Genomic DNA, 23,911 nt, shown 5'->3' with positions numbered 1-23,911 from the left:
ATTGCTAGTGTGTTAAACATGTCTGACTCAGAGGAAGATATCTGTGTCATTTGTTCCAATGCCAAGGTGGAGCCCAATAGAAATTTTTGTACTAACTGTATTGATGCTACTTTAAATAAAAGTCAATCTGTACAATGTGAACAAATTTCACCAAACTGCGAGGGGAGAGTTATGCCGACTAACTCGCCTCACGCGGCAGTACCTGCATCTCCCGCCCGGGAGGTGCGTGATATTATGGCGCCTAATACATCTGGGCGGCCATTACAGATAACATTACATGATATGGCTACTGTTATGACTGAAGTTTTGTCTAAATTACCAGAACTAAGAGGCAAGCGTGATCACTCTGGGGTGAGAACAGAGTGCGCTGACAATACTAGGGCCATGTCTGATACTGCGTCACAGCTTGCAGAGCATGAGGACGGAGAGCTTCATTCTGTGGGTGACGGTTCTGATCCAAACAGATTGGATTCAGATATTTCAAATTTTAAATTTAAATTGGAGAACCTCCGTGTATTACTAGGGGAGGTCTTAGCGGCTCTCAATGATTGTAACACCGTTGCAATACCAGAGAAACTGTGTAGGTTGGATAAATACTTTGCGGGTACCGGCGAGTACTGACGTTTTTCCTATACCTAAGAGATTAACTGAAATTGTTACTAAGGAGTGGGATAGACCCGGTGTGCCGTTCTCACCCCCTCCAATATTTAGAAAGATGTTTCCAATAGACGCCACCACTCGGGACTTATGGCAAACGGTCCCTAAGGTGGAGGGAGCAGTTTCTACTTTAGCTAAGCGTACCACTATCCCGGTGGAGGATAGCTGTGCTTTTTCAGATCCAATGGATAAAAAATTAGAGGGTTACCTTAAGAAAATGTTTGTTCAACAAGGTTTTATATTGCAACCCCTTGCATGTATCGCGCCGATTACGGCTGCGGCAGCATTTTGGATTGAGTCTCTGGAAGAGAACCTTAGTTCATCTACGCTAGACGATATTATGGACAGGCTTAGAGTCCTTAAACTAGCTAATTCATTCATTTCGGAGGCCGTAGTACATTTAACCAAACTTACGGCTAAGAACTCTGGATTCGCCATACAGGCACGTAGAGCACTGTGGCTAAAATCCTGGTCAGCTGATGTTACTTCTAAGTCCAAATTACTTAATATACCTTTCAAGGGGCAGTCTTTATTTGGGCCCGGTTTGAAAGAAATTATCGCTGACATTACAGGAGGTAAGGGCCACGCCCTACCTCAAGACAAAGCCAAAGCTAAGGCTAGACAGTCTAATTTTCGTCCCTTTCGGAATTTCAAAACAGGAGCAGCGTCAACCTCCACTGCACCAAAACAGGAAGGAGCTGTTGCTCGTTACAGGCAAGGCTGGAAACCTAACCAGTCCTGGAATAAGGGCAAACAGGCTAGGAAACCTGCTGCTGCCCCAAAGACAGCATGAATCGAGAGCCCCCGATCCGGGACCGGATCTAGTGGGGGGCAGACTTTCTCTCTTCGCCCAGGCCTGGGCAAGAGATGTTCAGGATCCCTGGGCGCTGGAGATCATATCTCAGGGATACCTTCTAGACTTCAAATTATCTCCACCAAAAGGGAGATTTCATCTGTCAAGGTTGTCAACAAACCAGATAAAGAAAGAAGCGTTTCTACGCTGTGTACAAGATCTGTTATTAATGGGAGTGATCCATCCAGTTCCACGGTCGGAACAAGGACAAGGGTTCTACTCAAACCTGTTTGTGGTTCCCAAAAAAGAGGGAACTTTCAGGCCAATCTTAGATTTAAAGATTCTAAACAAATTCCTAAGAGTTCCATCGTTCAAAATGGAAACTATTCGGACAATCTTACCTATGATCCAAAGGGGTCAGTACATGACCACAGTGGATTTAAAAGATGCTTACCTTCACATACCGATTCACAAAGATCATCAACGGTATCTACGGTTTGCCTTCCTAGACAGGCACTACCAGTTTGTAGCTCTTCCATTCGGATTGGCTACGGCCCCAAGAATCTTCACAAAGGTTCTGGGTGCCCTTCTAGCGGTACTAAGACCGCGAGGGATTTCGGTAGCTCCGTACCTAGACGACATTCTAATACAAGCTTCAAGCTTTCAAACTGCCAAGTCTCATACAGAGTTAGTTCTGGCATTTCTAAGGTCGCATGGATGGAAAGTGAACGAAAAGAAGAGTTCTCTTTTTCCTCTCACAAGAGTTCCATTCTTGGGGACTCTTATAGATTCTGTAGAAATGAAGATTTACCTGACAGAAGACAGGTTAACAAAGCTTCAAGATGCATGCCGTGTCCTTCATTCCATTCAACACCCGTCAGTAGCTCAATGCATGGAGGTGATCGGCTTAATGGTAGCGGCAATGGACATAGTACCTTTTGCACGCCTACACCTCAGACCGCTGCAATTGTGCATGCTAAGTCAGTGGAATGGGGATTACTCAGATTTGTCCCCTACCCTGAATCTGAATCAAGAGACCAGAAATTCTCTTCTATGGTGGCTTTATCGGCCACACCTGTCCAGGGGGATGCCATTCAGCAGGCCAGACTGGACAATCGTAACAACAGACGCCAGCCTGCTAGGTTGGGGCGCTGTCTGGAATTCTCTGAAGACTCAGGGATTATGGAATCAGGAGGAGAGTCTCCTTCCAATAAACATTCTGGAATTGAGGGCAGTTCTCAATGCCCTTCTGGCTTGGCCCCAATTAACAACTCAGGGGTTCATCAGGTTTCAGTCGGACAATATCACGACTGTAGCTTACATCAACCATCAGGGAGGGACAAGAAGCTCCCTAGCAATGATGGAAGTATCAAGGATAATTCGCTGGGCAGAGTCTCACTCTTGCCATCTGTTAGCAATCCACATCCCGGGAGTGGAGAACTGGGAGGCGGATTTCTTGAGTCGCCAGACTTTTCATCCGGGAGAGTGGGAACTTCATCCGGAGATCTTTGCCCAAATACTTCGACGTTGGGGCAAACCAGAGATAGATCTCATGGCGTCTCGCCAGAACGCCAAACTTCCTCACTACGGGTCCAGATCCAGGGATCCGGGAGCGGTTCTGATAGATGCTTTGACAGCACCTTGGAACTTCGGGATGGCTTATGTGTTTCCACCCTTCCCGCTGCTTCCTCGATTGATTGCGAAAATCAAACAGGAGAGAGCATCAGTGATTCTAATAGCGCCTGCATGGCCACGCAGGACTTGGTATGCAGATCTAGTGGACATGTCATCCTGTCCACCTTGGTCTCTACCTCTAAGACAGGACCTTCTGATACAGGGTCCATTCAAACATCAAAATCTAACTTCTCTGAAACTGACTGCTTGGAAATTGAACGCTTGATTTTATCAAAGCGTGGTTTTTCTGAGTCGGTTATTGATACCCTGATCCAGGCTAGGAAGCCTGTTACCAGAAAGATTTACCATAAAATATGGCGCAAATACCTATACTGGTGCGAATCCAAACGTTACTCCTGGAGTAAGGTTAGGATTCCTAGGATATTGTCTTTTCTACAAGAAGGTTTAGAAAAGGGTTTATCGGCTAGTTCTTTAAAGGGACAGATTTCAGCTCTGTCCATCTTGTTACACAGGCGTCTGTCAGAAAATCCAGACGTCCAGGCCTTTTGTCAGGCTTTAGCTAGGATCAAGCCTGTGTTTAAAGCCGTTGCTCCGCCATGGAGTTTAAACTTAGTTCTTAACGTTTTACAAGGTGTTCCATTTGAACCCCTTCATTCCATTGATATAAAATTGTTATCTTGGAAAGTTCTGTTTTTAATGGCTATTTCCTCGGCTCGAAGAGTCTCTGAGTTATCAGCATTACATTGTGATTCTCCTTATCTGATTTTTCACTCAGATAAGGTAGTTCTGCGTACTAAACCTGGGTTCTTACCTAAGGTAGTTACTAACAGGAATATCAATCAAGAGATTGTCGTTCCATCCTTGTGTCCAAATCCTTCTTCAAAGAAGGAACGTCTTCTACACAATCTGGATGTAGTTCGTGCCCTCAAGTTCTACTTACAGGCAACTAAAGATTTTCGCCAAACTTCTTCCCTGTTTGTCGTTTATTCTGGACAGAGGAGAGGTCAAAAAGCTTCTACTACCTCTCTCTCGTTTTGGCTTCGTAGCATAATACGTTTAGCCTATGAGACTGCTGGACAGCAGCCTCCTGAAAGAATTACAGCTCACTCCACTAGAGCTGTGGCTTCCACTTGGGCCTTTAAGAATGAGGCCTCTGTTGAACAGATTTGCAAGGCTGCAACTTGGTCTTCGCTTCATACTTTTTCCAAATTTTATAAATTTGACACTTTTGCTTCTTCGGAGGCTATTTTTGGGAGAAAGGTTCTTCAGGCAGTGGTTCCTTCTGTATAATGAGCCTGCCTATCCCTCCCGTCATCCGTGTACTTTTGCTTTGGTATTGGTATCCCAGAAGTAATGATGACCCGTGGACTGATCACACATAACAGAAGAAAACATAATTTATGCTTACCTGATAAATTCCTTTCTTCTGTTGTGTGATCAGTCCACGGCCCGCCCTGTTTTTAAGGCAGGTAAATATCTTTTAAATTATACTCCAGTCACCACTTCACCCTTGGTTACTCCTTTCTCGTTGATTCTTGGTCGAATGACTGGGACTGACGTAGAGGGGAGGAGCTATATCAGCTCTGCTGGGTGAATCCTCTTGCATTTCCTGTTGGGGAGGAGTTATATCCCAGAAGTAATGATGACCCGTGGACTGATCACACAACAGAAGAAAGGAATTTATCAGGTAAGCATAAATTATGTTTTTAGGTTCAGCACCATGGATAGCGCTTGCTTATTGGAGGCTTACATCTACCCACCAATAAGCAAGTATAACTCAGGTTCTCAACCAAAATGGGCCAGCTCCTATGCATCACATTCCTGCTTTTTAAATAAAAATAGCAAGAGAATGAAAACAAATTGATAATAGGTGTAAATTAGAAAGTTGCTTAAAATAGCATGCTCTATCTGAATCATGGAAATTTTGGGTTCAGTGTCCCTTTTAACTCAGAAATCCCTGCTCCTGTAGGGACACTGTTAGCTGATGTTTTATGTGCAAACAAAGTCATCTAGTTTTTTAGGTATGCAGTTTTTCTATACAACAATCTACTTTGTTTATGGAGAAGTACTCTTTTTATCCTCATCTTTTTACTCGCCATAATTCGACTGAGGTTGATTTGGATAACATATACCAGTGTCTCTATGTACTAAATAAAAAGGAACCTATCACGTGAAAAGTTTTTAAAATGGCTGAAACAGTTGTTAATATGTGTTTTATCTTTCTGTATCTTTCTGGCTTTCCTATGTTTTACAGCTGCCACAAGCAATACTCAAAACTTTACCCATAAACCCCTACTTCATTCATTTAAACATGTTGTTAGTTTAGGTTCTTTGTGGAAAACACTATCTACTTTGGGTGAGTGATATAAATATTAAGCAATATATGTGCCAGTTGTTGCACTTTGCTTTAAGTGCTTAGAAAGTTGAGATTATTGGGTTATATGCATGCAGTCTATTAAGATTTATGGAACATTAATCTATATGTTTAATAGCAGAGTTTAATACATTTATATTTGGTATATGTATGCTTAATCAATCAGTAATTGAATAATAATTTTGATTTTAACCTACATTATATTTTAAAGAAGTATTTTTTCTACTTAGATGAACATTATACTCACAATATATATTGGTAATTAAGTACTGCATAGCAAAGATATGTTTTAATCATTTAATACTGTCAGTCTGTTAGCAGAGTTTACAAAGTTTTGCAAATAAAGAGCAGCTAAGGCATTCTGCTCTTGAAACGTCAGGTGGAATCCATATTCCTGGCCTTCTTTGCTGTGCTTATGTAGGGATACATGTAAATGAGCGTGTAGTCTAACTAATCACAATCTGACCAAGCAGGTAAACTAAATTATGAATAAAGGAATGTTGTTTTTAATTAAACATTTTATGGAGAAATCAAATGTTGAGTTTAATATCCCTTTATGAGATGGCAACTTTATTTAACAATCCTTTAGATGTGTACAGTATGTAGCACTGATATACTAGGAGTGTACAAAGTCTAAAATAACAAATAAAAAAATAAATAAAAAAAACATATCACTCATATTTCAGTTGGCAACAATTTTGTTACTGATACTGATCCAGCCAAAATGTCAGAACAAACCTAACAAGCTAATAGCTTTTGCTCAATCAATATGAACAATTATTCCCAGGCTAAGCCAAAACATAGCATTTATAGCCTACTTTTCAACATTGACCTATATCCCTTCCAACCTTCATACACAAACAATTGTGAATTGGTGCATTGCTTCAAGAGATAGTATTCCACCATAATAATCGTGCAGATTCCTTTTGTTTTGTTTTTACTTTCAAACAGACGTTTTGGTATCCAATCTGTATAGTATTAGGAAAGAGATGTTATATTAGAACGGCCACCAGGGGGTGCTACTATTTTTTGAGTTGTACGTCTGGGAATATGATCATCCATTTGAGATCCTAAAAAAAAAAAAAGAATGTATAGTAAGAATATAGTTCAGAGGGAATTTGTCTTGTGAAACATCTATTAGTTTTCTAATTAATTAAGTAAGTTATCAATGGATGCTTCAATAAATAGTCCAACAGTAAAATAAGTTGTTCTTCTTCAGAAAAGTAAACTCTATGCTCATGTTACTATGAAAATGTTATGGACTTGTCTGTTAATGCATCAATAAATCAGACAGAGACTGTGATCTGGAGACTGCAAAGAGAATAACATAAGTAATCTGGCATACATTACTGCCTAAAGGATCTCTTGGTTTATTGAGCTCATCTTATTAACCCATTGGCTGCCAAAGTGGGGTGGACTATATTGTGTAGCAGTGCATTACAGGCCTCTCTGGCAGCTAAAAAGGATAAAATGAGAGTTACAATCAGCATCATAGACACAAATCAGACATTGCATCCGTCTTAACATTTTATTATTCACAGTTAGAACAATAAAACTATATTTGTAACTGCATATATTTCTGCACTAAATAATTGTTTTTAATTGTTTTGGTAATCTATTTTGTAAATACAGAGTTTGCATTACAGGGAACAATGCAATAAAACATTACATGCTCTAATTTATTTTGCATTATTGTGCCTGCTGTGCTAACCAAATGTTTAATTCCCGCAGAGCATGGCTGGTGATTGGATGACCATGCAACTGCCAACTATGAACAGCTTACTAAATATGTTCTGCCCAGAAGCTACAATGCTTGCAGCACTTAGCTGTACTTTACCTATGTGTTTAACCCCTTAATGACCGGACCATTTTTAAATTTTCTTACCCTTAATGACAATGGCTATTTTTACATTTCTGCAGTGTTTGTGTTTAGCTGTAATTTTCCTCTTACTCATTTACTGTACCCACACATATTATATACCGTTTTTCTCGTCATTAAATGGACTTTCTAAAGATACCATTATTTTCATCATATCTTATAATTTACTAAAAAGAAATAATAAAATATGAGGAAAAAATGGAAAAAAACACACTTTTTCTATCTTTGGCCCCCAAAATCTGTTACACATCTACAACCACCAAAAACACCCATGCTAAATAGTTTATAAATTTTGTCCTGAGTTTAGAAATACCCAATGTTTACATGTTCTTTGCTTTTTTTGCAATTTATGGGGCAATAAATACAAATAGCACTTTGCTATTTCCAAACCACTTTTTTTTCAAAATTAGCGATAGTTACTTTGGAACCCTGATATCTGTCAGGAATACCTGAATATCCCTTGACATGTATATATTTTGTTTTAGAAAACATCCCAAAGTATTGATCTAACCCATTTTGGTATATTTCATGCCACCATTTCACCGCCAAATGCGATAAAAAAAAAAAAAAGTTCATTTTTTCACAAATTTTCTCACAAACTTTAGGTTTCCCACTGAAATTATTTACAAACAGCTTCTGCAATTATGGCACAAATGGTTGTAAATGCTTCTCTTGGATCCTCTTTGTTCAGAAATAGCAGACTTATATGGCTTTGTGGTTGCTTTTTGGTAATTAGAATGCCGCTAAATGCCGCTGCGCACCACACGTGTTTTATGCCCAGGAGTGAAGGGGTTAATTAGGGAGCTTGTAGGGAGCTTGTAGGGTTAATTTTAGCTTTAGTGTAGTGTAGTAGACAACCCCAAGTATTGATCTAGGCCCATTTTGGTATATTTTATGCCACCATTTAACCGCCAAATGCGAGCAAATAAAAAAAAAACTTTAAATTTTTCACAATTTTAGGTTTCTCACTGAAATTATTTACAAACAGCTTGTGCTATTATGGCAGGAATTGTTGTAAAAGCTTCTCTGGGATCCCCTTTGTTCAGAAATAGCAGACTTATATGACTTTGGCGCTGCTTTTTGGTAATTAGAAGGCCACTAAATACTGCTGCGCACCACACGTGAATTATGCCCAGCAGTGAAGGGGTTAAATTAGGTAGCTTGTAGGGAGCTTGCAGGGTTAATTTTAGAGATCAGCCTCCCACCTGACACATCCCACCCCCTGATCCCTCCCAAACAGCTCTCTTTCCTCCCCCACCCCACAATTGTTCCCGCCATCTTAAGTACTGGCAGAAAGTCTGCCAGTACTAAATAAAAGATTTTTTATTTTTTTTTAAATAAAAATAATAAAATATTTTAGTTGTGATGGACCCCTGCCTTAGCACCAACCTCCCTGATCCCCCCCTCCAGCTCTCTAAACCTCTCCCCTACCTAATTACCGCCATCTTGGGTACTGGCAGCTGTCTGCCAGTACCCAGTTTGGCCCCACAAACCAAAGTATTTTAATTTTATTTATTACTTTTATTTTTAATTATTTCTGTAGTGTAGCAGACCCCCCTCCCCCTCCCCCTCCCAGATCCTTTTATATGAAAAAAAAAATGTAACTTTATTTTTTCCCCTTCCAGTTCCTTCATTGTCAGTGTGGCTAATGTGGCTAATGTGTGCACGCGCGCGTGCACGCGCGCGCACGCTCCCTCCTCCCACCCGACAACGGCACCATCGGCAACATCGCTACCATTGCAGAGAGGGCCACAGAGTGGCTCTCTCTGCATCGGAGGCTTGTAAAGGGGTATTGCAGGATGCCTCCATATCGAGGCATCACTGCAATACCCTCAGAGCTGCTGGAAGTGATTGTGATCACTTCCAGCACTCTGTTAGACAACTGACGTACCAGGTACGTCTATTGTCATTAACAGTAAGTTTTTGCATGACGTACCTGGTACGTCAGTTGTCATTAAGGGGTTAAAGGAGTACTAAACCCAAATTGTTTTCTTTCATGATTCAGATAGAGAAGGCAATTTTAAGCAACTTTCTAATTTACTCCTATTATAATTTTTTCTTCATTCTCTTGGTATCTGTATTTGAAAAAGCATGAATCTAAGCTTAGGAGGCGGCCCATTTTCGGTTCAGAACCTGGGTAGTGCTTGCAGATTGGTGCCTAATATTTAATAATGTGTCTGAGGGGTAGATTTAACAAGCAGCGGATGCTGCTTTCTATGCCTGAAGTTTCAGGCTCGCCTGAAACGTTAGTTAAGAAGTAGCGGTCGTAAAACCCCTGCTCCTTAAATTCTCTGCCACCCTTTAGGTGGAGGACTACAATCACCCTGATCCGATCGGGATGATTGACACCCCCTGCTAGTGGCCAATTGGCCGTGAATGTGCAGGGGGCGGCATTGCACAAGCATTTCACAAGAAATGCTTGTGCGTTGTTAAATGCCGACAGCGTATGCTACAGCGAATCATGTCTGGCCGGCACTTGTTAAATCTACCCCTTAATGTGTGTTTTACTGTAAATATTTAACATTCAAATGTTCTTCACTTAGAAGAAAATGTTTTTAGTATTTTTAAATATATATATCTGTGTATATATATATATATATATATATATATATATATATATATATAATCAATCAAAAAATAAAAGGAAGGGAGGGAGGGAAGATAGGGAAACAGGGAAAGGAAAAAAACAAGGGAACAGAATGCTCTATGCCAGCACAAATCATTTACACTAAATAATGAATATAAGCCCTACAGGCCGGTGTCTGACCAATGTCACTAAGGTGTGTATATATATATATATATATATATATATATATATATATATATATATATATATACATAAGTTTTGCAAAACAATATCATATGTATATAAAAATATATATCTAAAAATAAAAAAAAACATTTTCTTCTATATAAAGAACAATCAAATGCAAAATATTCCCAACTACCTTCGGGTTTACCGCTGTAGGTCTAATGTGGTGTTGGGTTTGCGTACAATCAATAGTGTTAGTTGTTTTTCTATTCAGCACGCTCCATTGAAGTCTATGGGAAGAAGAAGGTAACGCGGTCCCAATATCAGAGGTCCTGAAGTTAGCACGCAACTGTTTTTGCTTGTGCACTACTTACTTTCAACTTGTAAGAAACACGCTAAACCGCTACAAGTTACAAGTTTACTTTGAGAGGTGTTTGTGCACAAGCGAATAAAAAAAATAGAGTGTCACTTGTAATCTGGCCGATAGTTGCCAAAATAAATTTCTTAAAATTAGAGCACTTTATTGATAGATTAGCTTGTCCCTTTACATGACAATCACACATGAAGCACTAGATGATTTCACTGTGGCATCTGAACCATAAGTCAGAAAACACAGTTCTGTATGACGATAACGTTTGTTCCACTAGGGTACAGGATTTGCCATATACAAAGCTACTATATTTTGTTAACATGGTTTGCTGTTGAAAGGCCAACATTACAATTTCAATATTTAAAATATTGACAGTATAAATCTCTTAAAGATGCTCTTTAAAAATGTTGGCAAGTCAGCAAGACAAGGGTTAAATAAAGTATTAGACAGCAGTAAGGACTAGATCAGAGGATGTGATTAGGAACCACAAATATACATAGAGACAAAGAAGCAGTGAGCTCTTGTGATATTATCTGATTGTTGATAGCACCTCCCTGCTTCCTGCATTTTTTTAAATTACTAAGCACTTCCCCTAACTTGCTCCCCCCCCCCAATCCTACACTTACAGTACTAGAACTCTTCTTCATCCCTTGTCTGGCTTACGTGTCATTATTTGCATGTGTCAACATTTATGTATCACTATATTACAGTTGCTATGCTGATATTTTAATAGCCAATCTTCAGAAAATATCCTGGAATTATTTTGGATACAAGTTTAAAGGACATTAAATTCTTTGAGATATTAATATAAAATGATAAATCTTATATATAAAAAAACATCTGCAATATACTTTCATTATTTTTTTGGTCCCCTTTTCCTGTAATTCCATTCTGAAATTGTGAGCTTTTTAGTTCCTGTTAGAAATGGAAGTGCAACACTGTTATATTCCACACAGCCATTGGCTGCACACTCTAGTGACCTATTTATAACTGTCCCTAATTGGCCACAGCAGAGAAGGTAACCTAAGTTGCAACATGGCAGCTCCCATTGTTTTATAGACACTTAAACGTTACACTTAATTTGTCAATATTTTAACAACTAATGAAACTTTAAGCAAAATACATCTACATGTTATTCTCAGGCTAATCTTTTCTTTAAATGCATTATTCTATTTATTATTATTATTATTATTATTATTAATATTATCGGTTATTTGTAGAGCGCCAACAGATTCTGCAGCGCTATAAACAAATGCGGAGTACAACACTGTTGTAGTCAGCTCTTAAGAAGGTGATCTACAAACAGCTGGACTCTTAGGCTTACATGCTAAGGGGGTTCAGGGGATAGCAATGGAGGGAGGAACTGGTATAAAGAAAGGTTAGTGTAGGTTGTATGCATCCCTGAACAGCAAAGTCTTTAGGGAGCGCTTAAAGCTTTCAAAACTAGGGGAGAGTCTTGTGGAGCGAGGCAGAGAGTACCACAAGATGGGAGTAAGTGGGAGTGTGAGGAGGTAACAAGAGAGGAGGAGAGTAGGAGGTCATTAGCAGAGCGAAGGGGACGGGACAGAGAGTATCAGGAGACAAGGTCTGAGATATAGGGGGGGAGCAGTGCAGTTGAGGGCTTTGTATGTCAGAGTGATAATTTTGTGTTTGATCCTAGAGGCAAGAGGAAGCCAGTGAAGGGATTGGCAGAGAGGCGCAGCAGATGAAGATCGACGTGTACGGAAGATTAGTCTGGCAGAGGCATTCATTATGGATTGTAAAGGATCTAGGCAGCAGGTGGGGAGACCAGAGAGGACAAAGTTGCAGTAATCGAGGCGGGAAAGAATGAGAGAGTGGATAAAAATGTTAGTTGTGTCTTGTGTCTAATTTTAGAGATGTTTTTAAGGTCGAAGCGGCAGGCTTTAGCCAAGGACTGAATGTGAGGAGTGAAAGAAAGATCTGAGTCAAATGTGACCCCGAGACATGGGGCATGCGGGGTAGAGGTAATGATGGAGTTGTCGACAGTTATAGAGAGAATTGGGGTGGAGATTTTGGAAGAAGTGGGGAAAATGAGGAGCTCAGTTTGGAGAGATTTAGCTTGAGGTAGTGAGAGGACATCCAGGAAGAGATGTGAGAAAGACAGTTAGTGACACGGGTTAGCAAGAAAGGAGATAGGTCTGGTGCAGAGAAGTAGATTTGGGTGTCGTCGGCATACAAATGATATTGGAAACCATGGGACTTTATTAGGGAACCTAGTGTTGACGTGTAGATTGAGAAGAGAAGGGGACCGAGGACAGAGCCTTGCGGTACTCCAACAGAAAGTGGTGAAGAGGCAGAGGAGGTCCCAGAGAAGACTACACTAAAGGTACGGTAAGAGAGCCACGAGAGGGCTGTGTCACAGATGCCGAAGGATTGGAGGGTTTGGAGCAAAAGAGGGTGGTCAACAGTGTCTATCTAGCATTTCTTTAGTGTTTAATGTCCCTTTAACTCAGCAGGGAGATGAATTGGTCTGTATATTGCTGCTTTAGTTTTGATTAGAACCAGTATATGATGTTGGTTTTATAGATCTTATTTGATTGAAATGAAGGATTTTTATATATTTTATTTTTTAATATATAGTGTCACTAAGGAACAATATTGTCTTTGTTGGAATAAGTATGGACTGAAAGTGATTAATAAAACATTTAACATCACAAAAGTGATGTAAACCAACCAGGATATAAACATATTGCTGCTTATGCACTGGTTGCTGAATTACAACACTTCAGTTATTGATAAATATATATGTATTCAACTTTGGGGCTAGATTTATTATCAGTCTCTCCTGTCTCTCCAGTTCTTATGCTATTCTAAGCAACATTAAACTAAATGTCCCTAAACTATTTATTACGTAGTAAACAGCCTCTACAAATTAACATTAAAACTGATGAAACTTAAAGGGATAGTAAACCCCAAAATTTTCTTTTATGATTTGGATAGAACATACAATTTTAAACAACTTTCCAATTTACTTCCATTATCAAATTTGTTTTGTTCTCTTGCTATCCTTTGCTGAAGGAACAACATTGCACTACTGGCAGCAAGATGAACGCATCTAGTCAGCCAATCACAAAAGACAAATGTGTGCAGGCACCAATTAGCAGCAGCTTCTACTAGTGTAGGATATGTGCATATTCTTTTTCAGCAAGAGATACCAAGAGAACAAAGCACATTTGAAAATAGAAGTGAATTTAAAAGTGTCTTAAAATTACATGCTCTATCTGAATTATGCAAGTTTAATTTTGACTTTCCTATCCCTACCCTTTGAGTGCTAAGCTTTTTAAGGTTTTTTTTTTTAAATTTTTGGAGAAAAAAAAATTAAACTTCTTTTTTTTAGATCCCCGCGACTTACACTGTTGGAAAGGTTAGGCGATTACGTTTCCAATGGTGGGTCTTGGGAGTCTGTAGCTGCTTAGATGCCTGAGATACAGGCTTCTAAGCAGCATGCCCCCTGCTCCTATACTTAACATTGTTAAATATAAATAAATTTGTGCGGTGAAGTCATCACGTCATTGCGCATGATGTCACCGTGCATAACGTATGAGCGGGTGGGAGCTCCCAGATCTCCCTCAAAGTGGGAGAGTGCTAGCGACGGATCTGAGCCGTCGTTAGCACCAGAGTGGGAAACTCTTCGATGGCTCAGAGCCGTCGTTAGCACTCAAGGGGTTAAGAGGAAGGAAGGATTGTTAGTGAATCTAGCCCACTGGAGCTGACCTACCTTCAGCACACTAGATACAATTCATTCTCCCCTTTCCTAATGAAAGGAAATAAAAAGAATGGCTATTTCAATATAAGATTTTAGTGAAGATGTGTGCATAGATTTGATTCTAAGCATTACAAACAGCAGACTATAATTATCAAGGACCACTTATGGGAACATTCTAATGAAAACAATAAAAGATTTAGTTTTGTTAGAGAAATTTATTTTTAAACAAATTATTTTCCTTTACTAAGGGGCCTATTTATCAAGCTCCGAATAGAACTTGATGCCATGTGTTTCTGGCGAACCTGCAGGCTCGCCAGAAACAGCAGTTATGAAGCAGCGGTCACAAAAACCGCTGCTCCATAACCTGTCCGCCTGCTCTGAGCAGGCGGACAGACATCGCCGCAATTCAACCCGATCGAGTACGATTGGGTTGATTGACACCTCCCTGCTGGCGGTCCATTGGCCGCGAGTCTGCAGGGGCGGCGTTGCACCAGCAGCTCTTGTGAGCTGCTGGTGCAATGCTGAATACGGAGAGCGTATTGCTCTCCGTATTCAGCGAGGTCTGGTGGACCTGATCCGCACTGTCGGATCAGGTCCGCCAGACTTTGTTAAATAGGGGCCTATGTATTTAAAAGGATATGAAACTAAAAAATGTATTTTGTGATTCTGATAGAATATGGCATTTTAAACTTTCTAATTTACTTCTATTATCAATTTATCTGGTATCTTTTGTTAAAAATCAGGGACGTATGCTTAGGGGCTGGTCCTTTTCTGGAGCACTATACGGCAGCAGTTTTACAAGAATGTTATCCATTTGCAAGAGCACTATATGGCAGCACTATTTCCTGCTATGTAGTGCTCCAGATGACTACCTAGGTATCTCTTTAACACAGACCGTTATGGGAATGAAACAAATTTGATAATAGAAGTTATATGCTCTGTCTGAATCACAAACATTTCTTTTGTTTCATATCCCTTTAACCCATGCAATTTACTTCTATTTTCTAATTTGTTTTGTTGTCTTGATATTCCTTGTTAAAAGGGATACCAAGCTAGGTTCAGAAGCTGCTGATTGGTGGCTGCACATATATGCCTCATGTTATTGGCTCACCCAGTGTGTAGTAGCTCCCAGTAGTGCATTGCTGGTTTTTCAACAAATAATACCAAGAGAAGTGGCAAATTAGATAATAGAAGTACATTAGAAAGTTGTTTAAAATTGTATGATGTATCTGAATCAAGAAGGAAAAATTTGGGGTTCATGTCTCTATAAATACATAGTACAAAATCTGTTTCTGTGCTAGTCCAGCTAAAGATATAGCTAGTGAGCCAATCAGGACCAGGCCTACATGCGTATGCTATATTCACTGTATTCTCATGTGGAGTAGAATAGGAGTGTTCGAGGAGTAAAACTTTAATTATGCATAGTGAAAGAAGTAAATATATTTTTAAAAATAACATGCCCTATGGAAAAGAGAATTTCATTTGTATACTAGAATGTTTTAAGTTTTAAATCATCAAGGAATTCCCAAAATAAAAAAGGGGAAATGTAAATCAGATCTCTGTGCGTCTTTGTTTATATGCATAACATAAACCTACAATGGCTTTGAGATAAGATGACACATTTTATACATATACTTCTATGTGTATATTTTGCTTGCATTACTCAGTGCATCAGTATCCTATAATATAAAAGGCCATGTGTTTGTCCGAAGCTGTCATGCGCAGTAGAGACAGCACGAGGACAAACACACCTGGCCTTAGAGTCGCTACCTGATCTGGTGCAGACAGAAGTGGGCGGGGCCGGGAGATGAAGTGGGTGGGCAGGGCGGGGGTGGGCGGGGTGGGGCGGGGGCGGTCGTGCACGTGAGATAGAGGGAAGAGAGATAGAGAGGGAGGAGAGATAGAAAGAAGGGGAGAGAACAAAAGAGATGGGAAAGAGATAAAGATAAGAGAGAGCAAGAGAGGTGGGAGAGAGAAAATAGGAGGGGGAAAGAGAGAGAGCAAAAGAAAAGAGGGAGAGAGAGCAAAAGAAGAGGGGGGGAGATAGAGAGGGGGGGAGAGATAGAGAGGGGGGGAGAGAGAGAGAGGGAGAGAGAGAGAGAGAGGGGGGGAGAGAGAGAGGGGAGAGAGAGAGAGAGAGAGAGAGAGGGAGAGGAGAGAGGGGGGAGAGAGAGAGGGGAGAGAGAAAGAGAGAGGGGGGAGAAAGAGAGAGGGGGAGAGAGAGAAGGGGGGAGAGAGAGAGGGGGGGAGAGAGAGAGAGGAAGGGAGAGAGAGTTATCTTGAAGGGACAGTCTACACCAAAATTGTTATTGTTTAAAAAGATAGATAACACCTTTACTACCCATTCCCCAGCTTTGCACAACCAAAATTGTTATATTAATATATTTTATAACATATAAAACCACTAAATTTCTGCCTGTTTCTAAGCCACTACACACAGCCTCTTATCACATGCTTTTTAATTTGCTTTTCCCAACAGGAGAGTGCTAGTTCATGTGAGCCATATAGATAACATTATGCTCATGCCCGGGGAGTTATTTCAGAGTCTGTACAACACAGCACTAATTGGCTAAAATGCAAGTCATTAGATAATTAATAAAAAGTCATATGATCAGGGGGCAGTCTGTAGAGGCTTAGATACAAGGTAATGACAGAGGTAAAGTATATTAATATAACCGTGTTGGTTATGCAAAACTGGGGAATGGGTAATAAAGGGATTATCTATTTTTTAAAACAATAAAAATTCTGATTTAGACTGTCCCTTTAAGTACATCTTACTTGTTTTGCATTTTTGTCAGATCGTATGATTAAACAAACAACAACAAAAAAACATTTATAGCGATATGTACATAGATTGTTTAGGAAACAGGAGATTATCTGTTTATCTTAAAGGGACGTGAAACCCAAATGTACTCTTTCATAATTCAGATAAAGCATGCAATTTTAAAACAACTTTCCCATTTTCTTCTATTTCCAAACTTGCTTTATTCACTTGCTATCCTTTGCTGAAGAAGCAGCAATGCACTACTGGGAGCTAGCTGAACTCATCAGGTGATCCAATAACATGAGGCATATATATGTGCAGCCACCAATCAGCTGCTGCTGTGACTACTGAGGTATCCTTTTCAACAAAGGATACCACAACAACAAAACAAATCAGTCAATAGAAGTAAATTGGAAATATTTTTAAAACTGCATGCTCTTTCTGAATCATTAAAGAAACATCTGGGTTTCAAGACCCTTTAAGAGATCAGATCATGTCCTACTTGAATAGAGGGCCAAACAGGGTCATGCTAAACTTTCCAATAACTCTGTGATTGAATATGGTATTTATTGTAGTGATAAAATTATGCATGGCTCATTGTGCATATACACTGCTACCCTGCATTATGACAGCTTATGAGCCTATCAAGTATGTACTTATTTTTATGTGCACTGTAAGGAAACTATAATGTGTATATTAATGGTTGTAACCTTAAAGGGACATTGTAAACTAGATTTTTCTTTGCATAAATGTTTTGTAGATGATCCATTTATATAGCCTATCTGGGAGGGTTTTTGTAACAATCTATAGTTTTGCTTATTTTCTTAATAACATTGTGTTGATTTTCAGACTCCTAACCAAGCCCCAAAGTATCAGATGTAGACTTGAGTCTACAGATTCCTGCTTGGTCCTGTTTGTTTAATGGTCTTTTCATATGCAGAGAAGGGGGGGGCTATGCCCTTCCTACTTTTCCAGCCCCTTTCACTGGGTGTTCCAGCCTAACCTCATCAACAGTGCTAAACAGGCAGCTTCTAAGTAAGTTTTTAAAAGGTTTTATACTGGATTTTTAGATCAGTATCTGAGCATATTCTTCTTTATAGTAGTGTCTATTACATGCAGTTAAATAAAAATTAATGTATACCGTGCCTTTAAAGAATTATCAATCATCAGGTCATTTTCTATGCTCTATACTCTCACCAGACAAACTGAATCCAGATCTATGCAGATTACGACCTGGGGTCATCTGTGTTTTCCCTGCACCGGTCGCTGTCCTTGAGGTCGGTGTCTGGGCAGCAGATGCATCTGTTATTATGACCTCATGTACCGGTCCATCATAAAGTCCTCTTGGAACACCACGGATCTCAGCAAACTAAAAAAAATATATGTACCAGCATGTTAGATATGTGTTTATACACCTTAAAGGGACACTGAACCCAAATGTTTTCTGTCGTGATTCAGATAGAGCATGGGATTTTAAACAACTTTCTAATTTACTCCTATTATCAATTTTTCGTTGTTCTCTTGCCATCTTTATTTGAAAAAGAAAGTTCAAACCCTGGACAGCACTTGTTTATTGGTGGATGAATTTATCCACCAATCAGCAAGAACAACCCAGGTTGTTCATCAAAAATGGGCCGCCATCTAAACTTACATTCTTCCTTTTCAAATAAAAATACTAAAAGAATGAAGAACATTTGATAATAGGAGTACATTAGAAAGTTGCTTAAAATTGCATGCTCTATCTGAATCACAAAAGAAAATTTTTAGTTCAGTGTCCCTTTAAATTAAGAGTATTTACAATGACTATTTATACTTCGATAAGTTAATGTTCTTTCTTCTCCTTTTTTTAAAGCTCTTTGTATCTGCAGGTTTCAAATTCAATTCACCCACTTTTAGTAATTTTCAAAGATAAAATAGCCCTTTAATTACTTAAAGGTAATTGGGAGAGTCTATTTTGAAGTTTCATGACTCAAATAGAGTGCACAAATTTAAAAACCTCCAGTTATGTTCTCTTGTCAAATTTACTTCTTTCTTTTGATATCCTTTGTTCTAAAATTGTTCTTTTCCATGAGAGCATACTGAGGTAGGCTAAGGAGCGTGTACATCTTAAAAACTATATGTATACAACATTTTTGCAAACACTATTGCTATATAGGGCTCAACATAAATTCATGCTCACAAGCCAGTCTAGATGTCCGCTGATCAATACTTCTCTGGGCAAAACGTGAAACACGACTGCAACTGTTGCAAGGGCTGCCCTCACGGAATTATCTAAAAAAGCAGCTGTCCTTGCAAGATATGTCTCCCTTAGAAAGTAATGGAGCCTGCTGGAAAGAGAAATTTTGCTAGGGAGAGCAAAATTAGCAGGGAGCTGGGGGGGGCTTTAAAAAATTAAATATTATAATCAATACAAATCAGATTACTTTGCTTTCAGGGTCCAGTACCTTATAATATGCATGTATTTAATAATTAGTAATAAGTGTTTTGCCTATTTAGAGGAGACATTTCAGCTACACCCAGGGAATGCCCCTGTTCAGCCCACTATCAGAGGTGGTGGGGAAACTCATTTTACAATAAGGAAAACAATATGTTTTAAATTTCTTATTATAAATATGAATTTCACAGTGTTTTTGCATGTGCAGCATAGTTTTATTATGATTTGTACTGTGCACATTTATTTACATCCAAAACTTCAATAACAATTTAAATTTTTACATGAAATCTGATTTTTACAGAACAATTATTTATTTTTATGTTTTTTAACCATACAAATTTTTTTCTGCATTTTATTTTTATTTCAATATTTATTTTAATTATTTTATACATTTTTTAAATGACGTTTATTTTTTAAGCCCTATTGTAATGTATGCCTCTCCTTCACATACCTAAAACAGGGAAAACCTCTTTGCGAGACATTGTTCTCAAGGTAAAAACTGCCCTTATAAAAATAGGACAGGAGCTTCATAGTACTGTAGAGAATTCTTAGAAAATCTCACAAGCACAGAGAGCTTAAGATCATCGGGACTATTATCTCCAAATAGCAGGAACGGCCATGGGGTCGAACATATCCCCTGCATATGCGAATATATTTATGTCCCACTTTGAGAACAACTACTTGTGGGAAATAAATTATGTAACTATAACTTTCTATCATAGGTACATCGACGATGTCTTCCTCATCTGGAGGGGGGGAAGACACACTTAGGAATTGGTTTGATATCATAAATTCAACTGACACCACTGTAAGATTTAAAATGACAGCAAAGGCACACCAGATACACTTCCTCTACCTAAACATCTTTATCTCAGGTGAAAAATTGGGAACAACACTATATAGTAAGTCCATGGATAGGAATTCCATACTTAGGGCTGACAGCTGCCACCCTCCCTCACTACTCAGGGAAATTGTAAAATCCCAGATGATATGTACTATTTTTTTTTTAAATATGTTTATTGAGTTTTTCTTACATACATACATCAACACACAAAAAAAAACCAGATAAAATATGTCCTCTATACAATTTCGGACCATCTATTTAACAGCGTATATACTTCTGTTCATATAAACTTTCTTTTTACAGGACCAACAAAATAAGTAATATACCCTGACTGTATACCAGATTATAGGATTATACTACCCTAGAGTATACATATATAATATATTTCAGGGCAACTAATAACATAAATGATGAGAACTTATATTTAACAAAAATCTATTCTCCGATTTATTTCTTATTCCTTTTTTCCCTTCTTTTCTCTTCCTCTCTCTTCCCTTTCAGTTCCTCCATTATTACAAGTTAAATTCCAAACAACCACAACTTAATACACTGTAGATACATGCAAATAAATAATAAACAGCTGATATATTTATAAAGAATCCAGCCATCCAACAAGTGTTATCTTTACAAATATCTGCACATCTAAGCTGGTACATTACTGGTACCATTATATACACAACAACAACAAAAAAAGAGAAACCCCTGATTCTCTCCTCTCCCTCTCTCCCTCACCTCACTCCCCCCCAGAACTGTGGAAATCTGCCTGATATTAAGGCTATATTAAAGTAGTCCGATTTTCTTAAGGGATATATTATTTGTTTTTGAACTCTCTCTGGGAACGTCAAGAGTACCTTTAACCACTTTTGAAAGAATAAAGCTACTCTCTTCTCCTGTGTTATATTTATATTAAATTGTTCCATATTCATCTGTGACAGTACTTTATTATTGAATTCTTTAATCGCTGGACTAAATTTAGATTTCCAAGAACTTAATATTACATTTCTTCCAATTAATATGGCTGTGTTGATTAAACCTACATTCTCACTATCTTTTGTATTTGGATATAGAAAAAATATGTGTTGTGCTTCTAGTTTACATTTCTTTTCTAAGAACCTGTTCACCCAATGGTTTACCCTGTTCCAGAATTTTTGAATCTTAGGGCATGTCCAGAAGCAAAGATACGTACTATATGCAACAACTCTGATAGGGATACAGGGGTCTCCCAGCTAGCTGGGACACAACAAAAGTTCTGACAGAGGGGCTATAAGGAACAGGTGTTAAATACTACCATTCAAGAAATTCAGAACGTGACACAGGAAGATTTGATAAATAAGGAGGCAAGCCATCAGGAGGTGACAGGTTGATGTTTGTAACCACTTTCTCCCCTAATAAAACTAATGCTGGCAAGATTGTAAAACAACATTGGCCCCTGATCACCTCTGATCTGAGATTGGGTTTCACACAGAATCTCAACCTGATGGTGGGATATAAAAGAGGAACCAATTTAAAAGATCTATTGGTTAAGACCGATCCAAAGATGAGCTACTCCAAGAAATCCAAAGAGAATATAAAAGGCAGTTATAGGTGCCTAATGGGCTCATTGCTACCAGAATGTTCCATCATCCACACACCAAAAAAGTGTATACGATCTGTCACTCACTCTAATGTAATACCACACATGAAGTGTATATGCTATTCTGCCCATGCTCAAAGTTTTATATTGGCAAAACCCAGGGCACTCTACTTGAAAGAATGGTGAATCATAGACTGGCCATACGCCAGGCGTTGAAGAAGGGAAGCTCGGACCAACCGGTTGCACAACACTGATTTAGTCTCATCTATCCGACACATCTTGATAGACCACATACCAAAGTTGGACCGAGGTGGAAACAAAATTCTTGGTATGTGAGGCCGAGTGGATTCAAAACCTGACTTCAGGCTCTTGATCTAAACTCTTCTTGTGTTACATACCTGTAGTGTACCCGCCCAGAAAACATGTCCACTATACCCTGAAGGTTTATAGAAGGTTTTAGTGTGGTGTAATATCAGACACCACCTAAAAAACCTGAGAGTGATTCTGTGCGCACAACTGATATCGCTCCCTAGAGTCACTGGGGGACTGGACCAAATAGCTGGGTAGCTGGGTTTACTCGTATCTTTTGTTCACAAAGTAAGCTTACAATAAGATCAGAGTGTAGCTGCCACTGAAACCGATGATCTATCCATCCTGGGGTGTACACTATATGCTACATACCTGGGGTGCGTATGGGATATTGTTGCCAAGGTAATGATAGTGGTATTCAGTGGAAAGGCACCATCTGTTTTTTTCAACTGGGACACCAGTTGATCAATATCACTACTACATAGAATACTGGCTCAATATAGTGGGAACCCATGGTCACTTATGATAAACAAATTGATATATGGTACACAGATACCACACAGAACGTCCAACAACCATTACCGTAATTGGGGACTAATGTGTGAACTAATACACACAACATGATAATGAGATTTGGATCAAATCAAAAGTTTATAATATACTCTACCCTGATGTTTCACCAGTAAAATGTATAGCCTATAGACTATTGTGTCTATGGTATAAGGAATATTATTCTGAGCTTAGTGAGGATATATACAAATATATGCCATTTGAAGATACATTTAGGTGCTCTGTTTTTTGAGTGTGTATATATGTATATAAGTTTGAAATGTACTACTGGATTTGGGGACAGGATGCATAAGACACCCCAGAATAGGGTTTCATGCACTCACATAGGAGATAATAAGGAATCACTTCTAAAAATACCACACAAATGAGCTGCTGCCCATACACTGTTGCCATGGCAACTACACTTGTTTCGATTCGGATCGACTCGGATGTTTTCAAATGTAGTTTTTGGATCGATTCGAATTCGGATTCAAATAAATTTGGATGTATTCGTATGCATTCGATTCGGATTCGATTTGTAAATTCGGAAGTTCAGTATGTGTTAGGTGGGATGTGCTGTGTATTAGACTAGTATTATGTACTGTAATATTAGGTGTAACCCATAGCAGAGTGATATAACCTAATATACTGTACAATACTAGTGTAATTGTGATTAGTCCATGGCCATCCGAATGTAACGAATAAATCCGAACTAATTCAGATTTATTCGTTAGTTTCGGTGTTACGGTAATTTGGAAATTCTAATAGATCCGAAGCTCCAAATTTGACAAATTCGTCCGAATTTTGATTCGGAACTAAACGAAACACACATGTCTAGTTAAAAGGTGATATGGGATCAATTAACTTGATGCTCATATCTTGTGCATAAGAAAAATTGGTGCACTAGACTGGCACATAAATAGATAAGTCTTTCATTATTTTGGTTCCTGTTTATTGAGGTCACTATGGCAACTGCCATTGGTAAGACACACACACATTACAGTAATACTGATGCTTTAAAATGCAACAAATTTTCACAGTCCTGTGAGGTTCTAAGTTATATGTAACATCTGTAAATGCACTGATACATCAGATGGGTCGTTTGATAGTTTCCCCTTTATTGTGTATTGAGGTTACCATGGCAACCGTTACTATGACATACACAGATTATTACAATTTGTATGCTCTAAAATGCGTTTTAAAGTTCAATATACTGTAAATACATACCCTTGTAAGGATGTGTAAAATAGG

At 38.8% G+C, this 23,911-nt stretch overlaps 1 protein-coding gene across 2 annotated transcripts in view; it reads right to left on the bottom strand.

Moving 5' to 3' along the window:
• Positions 1-5,746: 5,746 nt before the first annotated feature.
• Positions 5,747-23,911, bottom strand: part of DPYSL4 (dihydropyrimidinase like 4) — a 90,191-nt gene continuing 72,026 nt past the window's right edge. For both annotated transcript variants that reach the window (XM_053691743.1, XM_053691744.1), the window contains 2 exons: positions 18,149-18,320; positions 5,747-6,529 (listed from right to left, as the gene is read on the bottom strand). In XM_053691743.1, coding sequence (XP_053547718.1) covers positions 6,438-6,529; positions 18,149-18,320 — 264 coding nt within the window. In that variant the 3' untranslated portion in view covers positions 5,747-6,437. The remainder of the gene's footprint in view (positions 6,530-18,148; positions 18,321-23,911) is intronic.

The sequence above is a fragment of the Bombina bombina genome, chromosome 9 (genome assembly GCF_027579735.1).
Source record: "Bombina bombina isolate aBomBom1 chromosome 9, aBomBom1.pri, whole genome shotgun sequence".
Lineage (NCBI taxonomy): Eukaryota > Metazoa > Chordata > Amphibia > Anura > Bombinatoridae > Bombina > Bombina bombina.
The sequence above is the reverse complement of the archived record's forward strand: the minus strand, read 5'-3'. Positions and strand labels throughout refer to the sequence as shown.